The following is a 14915-nucleotide window of genomic DNA, read 5'->3' as shown; positions in this document are numbered from 1 at the left end:
GTTTTTGGTTTCTGTAAAATAATTTGATTGAATTCCATTTCATTTACGTCATTTTCAATAAAATACAATTAGAGTATACAATTATTTTTATACATAGCTACGAAATCAATGCAGCTCATTTCATAGAATAATGGAAATATTGTCAGAGGAATATAATGCAATCACATACTGTGACTTTGATGTGTCAATTTTATTGTTATTTTTGCCATATTATGCACCTAACATATCATTTTCATTTCATTTCATTTCATTTTATTACATTTTATTTTTCTTTTATTTGTCTCGATGAGTATTGAAGAACAAATTTATCATAACATTAAATAGAAAATGTAACGCATGAAGAGAAGCAAAAGGTTTTGACATAATCGTGGGAATATTAAGACGAAAAAGTGATCAACTGGGAGAACGAAGTCATAGTTGAAGTGTCACTAGCCGACGCAAGCAAACTTCGAAATTTTTGCTTTTCTCCGAATCATACCTGCGTTTGGGTTTTTTTGGCTGTTGTTGTTTTTGGATTCAGCCTTCAACGTCAGAAGCCATTATAGATTGCAAACTTTAACGTATGCTGCAAGTTGAGCGCCGCTCTTTCAAGTGATTGGTTATATTTTTCTCCGATGTCAACGTTTTCCTCTTTTTTCGGGTCCCTTTCCAAGTCCTTCTAATCCGAATGCACGACATAATGATTGGTTGTCGATCAACTTTGTTTGCGAATCAGCTTGCTGTTTAAGCTCCTCCATCCACGTTCATCATCAAGTTTTGTCCTCCTTCTCCCCTTCTGTCTTTTCTTGTTCCTTCGTTTCCAGTTGCTTGGCTTCTGGTTGCGTCTTGTTCCCTTGCGGTGACTCCTCGGACTTGCCGAGCGAGTCCGGTTTTCGGACGGCCGGACCACTCCGGCCCTTCTTCGCTGGATTCTCCTTGCCAGGTTTAGCCTTCAAAGTCAGGTCCGCCATTTTCTGCATCAGCTCCTTCTGCGAGCTCTTCTTTACACCCTTTGGCGCCGGCATGGGATAGTGCGGCTTGATGCGCTTGATGTCAACGCTCACGTTGGTGTAGAGCTCGTTAAAGGTGTAGTTCGGCGTCCGATACACGATATCGTTGAGGCCGTCATTCTTGTAGCGCCCTTTGAACGAGCTGAGCAAGCCATGCCTAAGAGTTGGAGAAATGGGAACATTGACACCAATTCCAAATAACGAATTGAGAGGGAGTGCCAAATAAAAGTGAAGAATCGATTCTTTTAAAACCCAAATTCCTCAATAATTTGAAATAAATGCATACGACGCAATGACTTTTATCCATTAAATTACAGGGAAAATGAAATAAAGTGGTTATCATACATACCGATGAAGTTAAGTCGTTGATGCTTAAGTCTGTAAATGCATTTCATCTAGTTTTCACAACGTTCAACTTGCATACTATTATGATGTGATCGACCCCGAACGACAAAAGACTGGACATGAGGGAGGAAATACTACAAACCTTTCTTTGGAGAAAGGCGCGCTCTTGTGATGATGCTTGATGACGTCAAAGTGGCCGACTGGTCCCTTTGGCCGACTGACCGCCAGACCACTGTCCTTCATCCGGTTCCAGATTTCGTCATCCTCGCCTCCCCAGCCCCAGTAGACGTTCGGGAAGCCGTTAATCTGCCGAATCTGGCCCTTGGTCAGACCCGAAACAGCCCCGAAGAACGCGTCGTACGGCAATCTGTGATTATTATACAAAATGTTAGATCGTTAGTGCAGACCGTTTGTCGTGTCGCCCGCAAGCTATCAATATTTCGCAAGATAGTCATTCCAATATACAAGATTATGATGATTTCATTATGGGACCTTGATAATGATGATGATAAACGTGGCCTACATAGTTTATTAGGATATTTCTGCATTTGTAAATTGGTAACAATTATACTGTGATAAGCAATTGATACGTAAACTTTTTCAAACGAAATACCTGATTTGCCGCAAAAAAGAAGAGAGAGATGAATTTGAGAACATCCCGCCTATATACTAGCCCGTAGAGTGAAAAAGGATCCCGAGAATGAGAATTATGCAGGGTTTGAAAATGATATCTTCTCGTGCTATTTAAAGCTTTGTTGAATGGAGAATAAATGATTGTTGTTGTTTTTTCTGAAATAAGATTCAAGTGAATAGACCATACACACTACTTAATCATCTCAAGATCTTATGATCGAGCTTTAGGAGTAGAAGGCAGGGCAATACAGTTTATTTGTGAAATATCTAAAAAATGTATCTATCCTGTACGTCATTACATAATATGTTGCACAGTAATGTGTCAGCAGTTCTTTGTGTTGGCAAGTGTGTTTATAAGAGGAGGTACTATTGGTTCTCACCGTACAGAATGCTTTGAAATCTACGTTATCGACCAATCAATGAGAGCTTCACACAACCGTAATTTGAGACACGAACTTTTTCGTCATACTAAGATCGCATTATTGCTTTGCGCTTGGCTATCACGTATCACGCCGACGGTTTTCACAGATCACGAATTATCTGGTCAGACCGGCATTAAAAAAATTGCTTTTAGTCTAGGTCACACTCTGTTCACCTTGTGTGTCCGACATGATTATTGTATATAAATACGGTCAATGCACTCTCCTCGGATGCTCTTTTAACAAAAATAGACGAGGGAAATATTGTTAAATTGAGTTACAAGTGGGTTTTCCAAGTTACACTCCATGCTTACTTGTACTTCCACCTGTCAGCGCCAGACAAAAAGTGCCGCGGCATACCCGAGCAGCCGTAGTAGTTGTGATCATCTAGCGGCACGTGGTCGACATCGTGGAATATAAAGCAGTCGTAGTTAGTGAAGTTCAGCGCTTCCAGGAACCCGACATTCATCAGCATGGCTCGATTGAACAGGTCTTGGTTGGCCTTGTGATTTGAGATACGGAACAGAAATGTGAGGTCAACTTTAATGTGTTGTATAAATGCGTTGTGTGTGTGTGTAGATGTATTATTATTATTATTATTATCATTATTATTATTATTATTATTATTATTATTATCATTATTATCATTATTATTATTATCATTTCAATGTTATTATCATCATCATCATGTTTATCACTACAATTACCATTATTCAGTCGTCTCATAATCATACTAAGTATTATTATTTTGGTTTTATTTATACAGGGTAGATAGTCACTTCATTCGATTCAATTCAATTCAAATTCATTGATCTAAGCGCTGTTCTCCTAGTGGGCCCTGTTCGTGTCAGATACAGAAATAAACATTAAAAAAAAAACAATAAACGAACGAACAAACAAACTAAAACTGTAGGAAGTGCAAATAAATATTACTTAAGAACATGTTTTAGATAGGCTCTACAAATACTTGTCTCACTAGGTGAATTACGTATGCGTTATATCTCTGTTTTCTCTCATAATGAATCCTTATCTCTCATTTTGTAAAGTTAGCCATGATTAATGATGAATCAACGTGTATGTTTTCTAAAGTGCTTTGTTGATTGATAAATGTACCATGCAGAAACAATACATGAAATGAAAATGAAATGAAATGTGAGTAATGTGTTCGACAAGACCATGGGGCTGCTAAGTGTATTTACGACCTTAACCGATTTCAAATCGGGTCGGATGGATTAGATATGCTCCTTTGGACGCAAGTTATAACCTATACATAGTATTTTCTAAATTTTCAATGACATACTTCAAAATCTAAATATATTAAGATAACGAAAATAGCAATTATAATCATAACAAATGAAGTCATAAAGTAAGAAAAGTTTTCTCTAATCATGTATTACGTCATACTTTAACGTTTTGGTGTCATTCAGAATGACAATACAGTGCACTCCCGTTATAACGAAATGCTCGAGACCGGCAGTTTTCTTTCGTTATAACGAAATTTCGTTATAACCGAACAAATACAATATATAACGAAAACAAGGAAACCACGTATCATATCATATTCTGTTTGCTGAATACTCATCATACACTGGAAAGCTATGTGAAATGTGATGGGATAACTGTATTACAATAATAAACGCAGTTCCCCTCAGAAACAGTGCGTGACACAAGGAGCAAACACACACAGTGATGTGAAGCGTTTCACTTCCATGCAGAGACGCTGTAAATGCTTGTTCCGCTACGTATTTTCGAAAGCAATTCGCATTTCGTTATAACGGAGCACATTTCTTGTTTTTTCTTTGTCTGTGGCGCTCGGAAAAAGACTTCGTTATAACGGAAATTTCGCTATAACCGTGTTCGTTATAAGCGAATATTTGTACCATAGACCTTTAATGGTGATAATTTTGGGACCAGAAGATTTACTTCGTTATAACGAAATTTCGTTTTAACCGTGTTCGTTGTAACAGAAGTGCACTGTATCAATTATTGCGTAATTTTGTTACTAGTATCAAGTACGGATAATGATGGAAAAGAGTATGAGGGCAGTAAAAGCGGGATATTAGACCTTTGTGTTGATGAGACTTCTTCAGCAAGGAACTTACCTGTTCAATGATAAAGAAGCTGAATTCGAGGAGCTGTCGCTGTAACATAGGAATGAGGTACTTGAGCACTATTGGTAGGTGAAAATTTCTATCTCGAAACGGGATGATGATCGCAACCTGAAGAAAAACAGAAGAAAGGAGAAATAGAAACACATTTCATGTATTCTTGTAATATATATATATATACTATAACTATATATACTGTCTTGTATATATATATATATATATATAACCATATATATATATATATATACATACATATATATATATATACATATACATATATATGTATATATGGTTTGGAGCAAAGTACTGATTCATTATACGCAGTAAATGAAGTGTGGAACCTAGTATCATAATTATGATCATGCTGAATGTGATTACATCTTTGCGTAGATATTTGTTTCATTCTTGACCGACGTCCATATCCCTAGTTAAAGAATGGTCTGAGAGGTAATGATAATAATAATGATAATAATAATAATAATAATAATAATAATAATAATAATAATAATAATATTATTATTATTATTATTTATTTTTCACTACAAAACAATGTAGCAGCTCAAAGACTTATACGGTTACTGTACATCGGGCTCACAGAAATCCAAAATAAATTCATTAATTACAGTAACGCTGATTATAATGTGCATGAGAAAGAAATACAGCGTAATATTATATAAAGTGCACATCAGACCTGAGTTTCAATGATGGAGTAGACCGGTGAGCATTGCACAACAGGAAAAAAAATGGGATGCTACAAGGCAAGGTGGAGAAAAGTGGGCATGTCGGTTAAGAAGTATGAAGAGTGGGGAAAATAGATCCAATGCACAAAAACATGAAAACTAAAAGCAACAACAGCACTCTAAGAGAGCACATCTCCGCCAAAGCAGCCGTGATTAAGATATCGCCATCTCGTAGGCAGTGCCTTCAACACAAACATAGAGGTATCGCGACACCTACATAATATATTTTGTGAAAATCTGATCCTCAATTGTTGAGTTATTGGAAGATAAGACTTATTTCATGTCCTTTATGACCCCCTTTGATCTTTGACATTTGACTTCATGACATCCAAATCAAATTGTTTCTTACTTCATTATAAACACACAATGCAAGTTTGGTGAAAATCCAATCATCATTTCTTGAGTTATTGGGAGATTAAGCTTAGATGTCCTTTATGACCTATGACCTTTGACCTCAAGCTCCCCAATGATGCAAATAGCATCCAGCCATACGGGTCAGTCTTCGCTCTTTTTCCTTGTTGATAAAAAAAAAATACCAAAATAAATGCACTATACATAATATGTGTCATTAAGAGAAATTGCCCCGGGTAACAGTCACATTTTTTAAAGAGGAAGAAATAACAATACAGAAAGGAACGTTACTGTGATAATATTGAGTTCGGCAAAGAATGCTGCATGCTAAATGTCCCGAAGGACATCAATACCTACAGCATTCCGCGGCTGCATTATGGATTTAGGAGCCTTTGTCGTTCAAGTTGGCGTCTTTTTGTGTCTGATCTCTGCGAGCTTGGTAGTACAATGTACTTGCTTGATTTGTATAACGTCTAATCCCCCAAATATAACCAAGGAGGTACAATAGGCGAGCTCGCCTAGTGCCTCCTAGATGTAACTATATCGAAGCGTACTGCACAACAGGGCCTTGCATCTTCGACATATCGACATAGATTAGACAAACGTGAAAAGCATTAACTTTGTCTTTATCACTTGAAACCTACTGGGATGTACTGACACTGTTATTGCTTGAGTGCATCTGAAAAGGATGCTGATCTCTTGCGGGTTCGAAAAGAGAGCCGATAGTAACAAATTGGAGTTATTGACCACGGAGACCCTAAAATACAGAGTCTGTCTGTTCCCACGAAGAAGCTAACATATTCCTATTCTATTGCATACAATAATGCTAAAGATTGTTTTCGAAATCTAACGTGTGAATGCAACAGTAGAATAAGTCACCGATGACACTTTTAGACCTGCACACCGAGTCATCGAATAGCCATACGTCGTATGGATGGGGTCATCCCACAACACGAGTCATACAGCCCATGAGTTCGACACTAGGCAAAGTAGGTCCATGAGTATGACTCGTGGGTGTTGGTCTCGTGACGTGCACACTATGGATAAACGTCGTATTGAGACTTTGTCCAACCCATCGTTTCAATAAACGCCGTAAATCCATGCAACGTACACCGATATAAGAGCATTCAGACAGACAAATACGTGCTATATCCACACGTCTATCGTATTGCCATACGTCGTATGGATGGGGTCATCCCACAACACGAGTCATAGAAGGTCCATGAGTCGACACTAGGTAAAAACAGCCTACGAGTTCCACATTGCTCGATCTCGTGGGCCTTAATTTGCTTAGTGTGCTACTTGACTGAAACTTCTGGGCTTGATGATTACTAGTACACGGAGAGAAGCAGTAAAGAAGGGCAGGATTTCTGCGAGATATATCGCGGGTGCCATCGGTTTTTTTTCAGACTGTTAGGTGTGTGTGTGTGTGTGTGTGTGCGTACGTATACATATAATTTATATTTACTAATGCAATTGTACATAGATAAAAGAAAGCATGCAAGTGTAAAGGTGTGCACGTGTGGCTACACGTTATTATACTCTTCTTCCTTGTCGTTTTTACAGTCTGGCATTTTTTACCCTCTTTCTTTCTACAGTACCACAAAAATTTCGGTTCCACATACCTTCCAACGGGGCAAACAGTTCATTGGTTTCCAGTGTCCTCCCGGTAGATACCAGTAGTTGTTGATTCCGATAGCTTGGGACTCTATGGCAGAATCAAACAGCCAATCAACGTTCGTGATGTTTGCAGTCTTGGCCGAATCCAGCTTGGAAGAGAGAATTTGATTGGCCCGTTTGACGGCATTTGAGACCTCCTCCAGCGCGGCCCCGAAAATCTTCTTCTTTGATTCCGACATTGGGGAGTCTCGCAGGTCCACCTTTCTTTTCCCAACTGTCAAGATAAGAGTTCCCGGGAGTTACAATCGCTACAATCGAGGTAGATAAATGATATTGATTAAAACAATACTATTTTATTTTTTTCAATTCTTACCATACGAGTGATTCAGAAATCTCTTTCACGAGGTCTAACTTGTACAGCCCTGTCACAATGTGCTTTGACAGAGTCAGACTGTTCCATGTTCTCGTTTTTATGATGATTTCTACTCAGTATTACACATCATAACATTGAAACAAAACGAAAATCTCATTAGAGTCTAATATTGAAATGATGTAAACAGAATTTTCCCTTTTAAAAAATTTTGAAAAACAAAACAAAACAAACAAACAAACAAACAAACAAAAGAAATATCTTGACAAAGTCTCATTAAAAGTACCCTAGGAGCTTCTTGACTGGCTCTACAGAAGAAGCGGTTTTAAAGATTCTTGAACTTAGGGGATTCAGGACTTCAGCGGCTCCTATGATAGGGGAGCATGTTGCGCATTTGCACATTTATTCGTCCCAGGGACGATACCTGCCATGTTTGGTAAAAATTTGAATAATATGCGTTTTCAAGAAGAAGATGAAAATATAAGACATCGGACCCCAAAATAATGTTCCCAACAGAGTCCTTGAAAACTTGAAATATAGACTGATGATGTTAATTTATGTTGTATGTTCCATAAGATTGATTCTGATTCTTCACTTGTTGTAGAAGCAATTTGCATAATTTGGAGTTTTGTTGCACCCAGTCGAGTCCTCCTCCTCCTCCTCCTCATGTAAAGTGCAAAAATTTAAAGCGTAAAACAAAAACAAAAAACCAAAAACTACTATCTGCGAATATCTAGTTGCAGATCTACGGCGCAGAATGTGGGAGTTCTGTTTGCACAATAACTGGCGTAGTTCATTTTATTCCTGTATTGCATGATACAATGCTTTCGTTTTCCTGTTTGCTGCGGTGACTACAAAGCTCTTGTAGAGAATGTTATCAGTATGATAAATCATATCTTGACTCACAAGGATGATTATTAATAATAATTTATAATAATTAATAAAACACAAACACCAAATATGCACATCCGCAATGCATTTGGTAGGCCTACTTGGTAAAGTGACACAAAAGTGGGACAGCAGCAAAATAGACAAGATAGATTCTTCAGGCAGACTCGTCAGATTCATTCCTCGTCCAATGGTAGCATTCTTACATATGTATATATGTATATATATATATATATATATATATATATATATATATGTTATCAAGCGTAGTGATAAAAAAAAGAGAAAGATATCATTAGATGAGAATTACAGAGACTCCAACTCTCCCGTTTTCGACGGGAGATCTCTCGCCGAAAACCCATTTTTGCAAAATCCCCCGTTCTCCCGCTTATGATTTAATTTCTCCCGCCCTGGCTCTGTGTCTCCCGTTGGAAAGGATTTCGTACCTATTGCTATCGTTTGTTGAAAAAATAAGCCTTAGATAGCACCAGAGAGCATCTAGAGCCCTGGGAATTTCGCGCTTCGCACACATCAACTTGGAATCTCCCGTTTGCTAGGGGTTCCAGGCGGGAGAATCTCCAGATCAGAAGGTGCTTTGGGTTGGAGTCTCTGGAATTACTGCAGTGTCACCACTGCAGGTTGCTTATGATAATTGTGGAATCCAGTCCGAGCTTGGTACTGCCCTAGTTTTAACTTAGCTAAAGTGGCGACATGGCTTCTAATCAAAGGCTTGGAGGGGAGAGACATTCATTGTACTCCTACGTACATGTATGTGGCAATTGTGAGCCTTTGGTGTAAGCCTATAGCCCGTGTCTGCAAGTGTACGGGTCGTCGCTGATCCCATGCACATCGTTCATTATGGTGGAACCGCGCGCCATTGCATCGCCATGGACCTGCGGTTTACGATGGTAAGTCTATGGTATTGTTAAACCAAGGAGGTGGAAGAGAGAGACCCTGCCTGTACAAAAGTTATTCAGTTATTCTTCAATGTCGAAATGGATGTGAATCTGTCTTAACGTAAATAAAGGCAAACATCTGTTCTTAATCCTATTGAATATGACGGTTTACCACGGGCATAAACTTCTAAGCTCCCAAAAGCCACCCGTGGGAAGTCATTTATCTCTTTTTGAAAAGGTTTTTTTTTTTCTTGTCGTGTTTCATGCCCTAACAAACCAATTGATTTTGATCATTCATATCGTGAGTGCCTGGGACAATGACAATGACATTGGCAATGACAATGACAATGACAATGACGAGGAATTTTATTTCTTAAAACGGCCCCTCCCGGGGCATGGAAGAAATACAATGGGTAGAACACACATTAAAAAAGATTAAATCTTTGGCAGTCACAACACATGAATGACATAATATCGGCAAGATTTAACATCAAATAGAGCACACTGTGTCAACTGACACATTGAACAGTTTTGGCACTCCTAAAGAAACTACAACCAGTTACTTAAAAACAATAAAAGAAAAAAATGATTCTAGTCAAACTTCGACATAATTATCCTACAAAATCTGGACAAATTCTTCACCTTTTTAATACTCCTACTACTAAATAATTGATGGAATTTAATAACGTCAGGCTGGCATGAGAAATGCCTCTTAATATAATGCCTAGGAGTTTCACCAAAGAAAGGACAAACCAAGAAATAATGAAATTCATCCCCTTGAACCTGCAAATTACATAAGGTACATAATTCGCGTGCTTGATCAGGTAAATATCGACAATTACCAAGAGGCAGCTTGTGGTTCCCAAAACGAAATCTACACAGAGTTATTCTATCCACTACATCCAACTTTAATAAATAATTTTCCAAGCCAACCTCCTGTTTAAAAATTCTATAATTAAAACATAAACGGTTTTCATTAACTTCAGCAATCCAATTTTGCTTATCCGTATCGTCCAACTTAAGATTCAAAGATGATTTCACCCATTCTAGATTCAATGGGTTATCCTCTAACCATGAATTTGACATACCACACTTATCTAAAACACTTCTAACTTTCTTGATCCACTGTGATTCAAACTCACCACAATCATGTAGCTGGCGTAAAAATTTATAGATAATGTATGAAAGCTTAGACTTTTTTCCTTGACTAATCCTGGGTAAACAGACAGAGGACATTCACAGTTCGCCGACTCCTCACATACCGAGAGCATCAGTCATTATCTCTGCATTTACTATTTGTAGAAGGAATGTTGAAATACGAGTTACATAAATCACAAATTCGTGAAACATCGCCCATAGCAGGTAACGTACAGCGCGAGTCGCGTGTTCGAGTCTAGAATGAACAGCTATACAGAATGAACAAATTTGAATGTCATGATTTATTATATGTTAACCAAATTCTTTACCGCAAACGGGCCTTCATATACTTCCTTTTTGTGTATTTTTTTCTCCTCCTTATTTCTCCTTCTTTTTCTTCCCTCACTTTCCTTTTATAATCTAAATCATTCTTTCTTTCTCTTCACGCACAGCATTCCTGTTTCACAAGTTGTTGTATTTTTTATTACATTTTGTGATGATACTTATAAAAGGCCTTGGACAAACTTTGCAAGATATTAGCATAAGTTCTCGTTCATAGGTAAATAATATTCTTTTTTCTTAACTTTCATATCCACTGGATGCCTTTTCAAACGAAACCATCACATCTGTGACCGCATAGTTCACAAATCGTTTGGGAAATGAAGCTGATAACTCATTTTGTTATTCATTTCATAATAATGGCCACACTCATTATGCGTCCTCCATATTATACAAGAAAAATGAATATTTGATATGTGATGTATATACAAATTGTACATAATCATAAATATATATATATATATATATATATATATATATATATAGGGCCTATATATATACATATATATACACTGTATACATATATGGCTTATATTCATTCTCTTGCCAAAAATAAGATAGCATTACATGCATAGAAGCATACTCATTTGCTGTATTTCCCGATCATGTGCGATATCAGCCCCCCTCCCCCCCCCCCCAAAAAAAAAAACACCAAAAACAAAACAAACCTCTAAAGGGTACTATGGGAAAGCAACAGAAAGCTTGAAGGAGAGAGTGGCTACATATTAATCATTTATCCTTACCTAGTCCGGGGATATCGAGCTCGGGGCACACCGGTCTCTCACCAGTACAGGTAAATGGACCTAGTTGAAAAAAAAACAACAACAACAACGCACAAACAAACAACACCAAGGTTTATTAGATGAATAAGCAAATATGAAAACCACGTACAGACGACATACAATACTCAATTTTGAAAGTTATACTGAAATCCATGGTATTAATAATTGTGTAGATATAATTCATCAATTAACCCTCAATTCATCAAAGTACCCTAGCTGTCCAGCTCTGTATCCCTTTCTTGCGCCCTGCTTGTTCTCGTTGTAATACATCACTGTATTTCAACTATATACGCAGAGACACCTATACATCGATCTCAAATAACACTGGAAATAGCTTAATATTTCGGCATACCGCTATTACCCGTATCCTTTTTTAGTCTTGTTAGCACTTTGGTATCATCGTTATCGCTCTCATCATCATCACTCTTATTATCTGTTTAATGATGAAGATGATAATGCAAACAATAAAGGCAATCAGAGCTCAGGTTCTCATCTTTCGATTCTTTCCTGACATCAGCATTATTTTTGTGCAGACAATCATAACTATGTTGTCATTGTTATTTCATTCTGCACGAATGGACTGAAACAACAGCTGCAAAACGCAAGAAGTGCACCTACTGGAGAAGATGAAGTGCTTTTGTGTATCAATACAATTATGTCAATCGATCAGACAGAATATACGAAACACTATTTAATAAAGGTATTAATGATTATATCATTAACCTTGAAAGACTTTGACATAATCAAGAAAATGCGCGTCGGTTCTGTGAAACATTATGAAAGACATCTATGGCTTAATTTACATTTACATTGCTGAAGGACACAGGATATTGCTGTCACGCTTAGTGGGAGAAGAAAAGATATTAAAGCCTTGATTTCTGAAAATGATGAAAAGAAGAAGTAATGAAGGGACAAAGAAGCAGACAGACAACAGTCACTCATAATGATTGACGTATCGTCTCTCACGCGGGAAATGACTTTAAAGATGAAGTGTGAAGGGCCGATTCAGAGCCAGCTAGCGTGACGATCAGCTCCGAAAACAGAGATGGAAAGATAAGATTATATCTATGCTATCAATGGATGGGATGTCTCACAGGCATTTTCATGTAAAGCAAACAGTCCTCGTCACGCCTTGATGGTGACATGGATTAAAGTGTGTGTGTGTGTTTGTGTGTGTGTGTGTGTGTGTGTGTGTGTGTGTGTGTGTGTGTGTGTGTGTGTGTGAGTGGGGGGGGGGGGCTTGTTAGGTATATATATATATATATATAGGGAGACTTTAAATTCTGCCGACTTTCCTCACACCACGGCTTCGGATCAACGCCAATACAGTCGAGTCCGTTGCGGGGTCTAGGTCTGGCCGGCCAAGCGATCACAGACACAAAAAGAGTCAAAAGAGTAAATTCCTGTCCTGGAATAGAAACATACGCCATATCCCACTCCCAACCCCATACGCACAGCACACACATACATACACATACCTATTTGTTTGTCAGATACGTCAAACTACATTTAAGAGGACACTGATTACGCAATTAACAACTTTGATATAAGTTAGGTTTCGTTCAGTCAAAATTCGATATAAATCATCAAAAGAAGGCATCTATTCAGTTTACAGGTTGAAAAAGAAGTGTACTTGTCATGCTTTAAAGGGGAAGGCTAGTAACTGATCAGTGGGAATCAGTGGAAATGCTGGTAGATGATTGTTCCAATCCTTATGGGATTCATTCAAGAGTTCATTGTATATCTATTGTTGTGTGAAAATGATTTGCTTCAGAACGGTCTCATATTCAAGTAATGTGCAGATTAATGCTCCGTCACTGACCAGGGACGCTAACCTGGAAGCATTAAACTGCACATTACTTGAATATGAGACCATTCTGAAGCAAATAATTTTCACACAACAATAGATATACAATGAACTCTTGAATGAATCCCATAAGGATTGGAACAATCATCTCCCAGCATTTCCACTGATTCCCACTGATCAGTTACTAGCCTTCCCCTTTAAGCATTGACACGAAACTGTTAGGGTTTATACCCTTGCGGCTACTAGGTTACTGTACTTTAAGGTGCCTGCTGGAAACGCGATCGACATAACTGAAGACGGAACAGTCGGAAAATAAATAATTGTCAGCTAGCTCTCATGTACATACAGTGTATTATCATCATTCATACGCTGCTTACGGGTACTGGATATCTCTGTCACGCACGGAAGAGATTAGAATTCAAGACCATCTATATCCAAACAAACCTAAGTGAATATTGTAGCTGGTATTTCTCGCAGAGGGCGCCTCTTTCTCCTTCGTGGCGTCTTCCCGCCTCTGGAATTCCTCGATGATTTTATCCTGCTCTCGCATCTGTTCCCGGAAGCTCTGCGCCGGCTGGATGACGAACAGGTCTTGCAGGCCGCCCGAGACGTTCGGTAGCTGCATCATGTCGCGTAGACCCTTGGTCAGACTTCGGCGACTGCGGAAGTAGGAGGACGGGGATTCCAGGGTACCTATGCAGGATATACAAGATCGAGAGTGGATTCAATTTGACGATTTTGTGAAATTTCTGAAAAGAGAAGTTACGAGAATTCTTGACGGGGAGGGGTTAAAGATACTGTTTACCATTGGGAGCAGTGATTCAAAAAATGGTCGAGTTATCACATTTGATGCATAATCATGTGTAGGTCAGTTGTATCGCGAAACATCCTACCACATAAAAATGTCACAATAAATCCACAGATATATTAAGGAGATATCACTATTTTTTTCAGTGAACCAAAACTGTAGACGATTAATAGTCATTGATAGTCTAGAAACAATTTTATTATAGCCATTGTTCACATTTTGTATATTCAGCAATACATAAACATTGATTTTACTGGCTAACATTTTTACACCGGTTGTTTCAATCTCTTAAGAAATATTTTGAAGCACTAAAACTAGGTTTTCTTTCATCTGCAGTTGGTAAATCTTATCCATATCTCAATGGCTATCAGCAGTTGCAGGATAGATTGTCGTATCGGTGATAGTAGCAGAAATATAGTGGAAGTATCTTAGTACAGGAGGTAAAAACATCAATGATGTTACAAGTATCTATAGCTCTTCTGCTCTAGAGTGCACGGAAAAGATATTTGCATCGTAGTGATGAAGTGAATGTTGTAGAAGTTGTTACTTTGACAAAAGTAACAGAAGTCGTAAAAGTTCGTGGCAGAAGAGGAAGCGGCAGGGAAGCACTGATTTCTGTAGCAAACCACGCCTTGAGCATGGTGAGAGGGCAAAGTTACTGCCTGAGTGCTGAGTTTATATGT

The 14915-nt window shown here is 38.1% G+C and overlaps 1 protein-coding gene across 1 annotated transcript; it reads right to left on the bottom strand.

The window, feature by feature from the left end:
• Nucleotides 1-749: 749 nt before the first annotated feature.
• On the bottom strand, nucleotides 750-14496 carry LOC139736654 (beta-1,4-galactosyltransferase 5-like). The gene is made up of 8 exons (XM_071647403.1): nucleotides 14487-14496; nucleotides 13869-14117; nucleotides 11579-11638; nucleotides 7211-7479; nucleotides 4489-4605; nucleotides 2701-2888; nucleotides 1477-1701; nucleotides 750-1146 (listed from the first exon to the last, which is right to left on the bottom strand). The coding sequence occupies exons 1-8, from the start codon at nucleotides 14494-14496 to the stop codon at nucleotides 750-752; spliced, it is 1515 nt and encodes a 504-aa protein (XP_071503504.1).
• Nucleotides 14497-14915: the final 419 nt, after the last annotated feature.

This window comes from Diadema antillarum, unplaced genomic scaffold (genome assembly GCF_040938485.1).
Source record: "Diadema antillarum isolate AM-2024a unplaced genomic scaffold, OU_Dant_1.0 seq00000660_RagTag, whole genome shotgun sequence".
Taxonomy (NCBI): domain Eukaryota; kingdom Metazoa; phylum Echinodermata; class Echinoidea; order Diadematoida; family Diadematidae; genus Diadema; species Diadema antillarum.
This window is presented reverse-complemented; position numbering and strand designations above follow the sequence as displayed.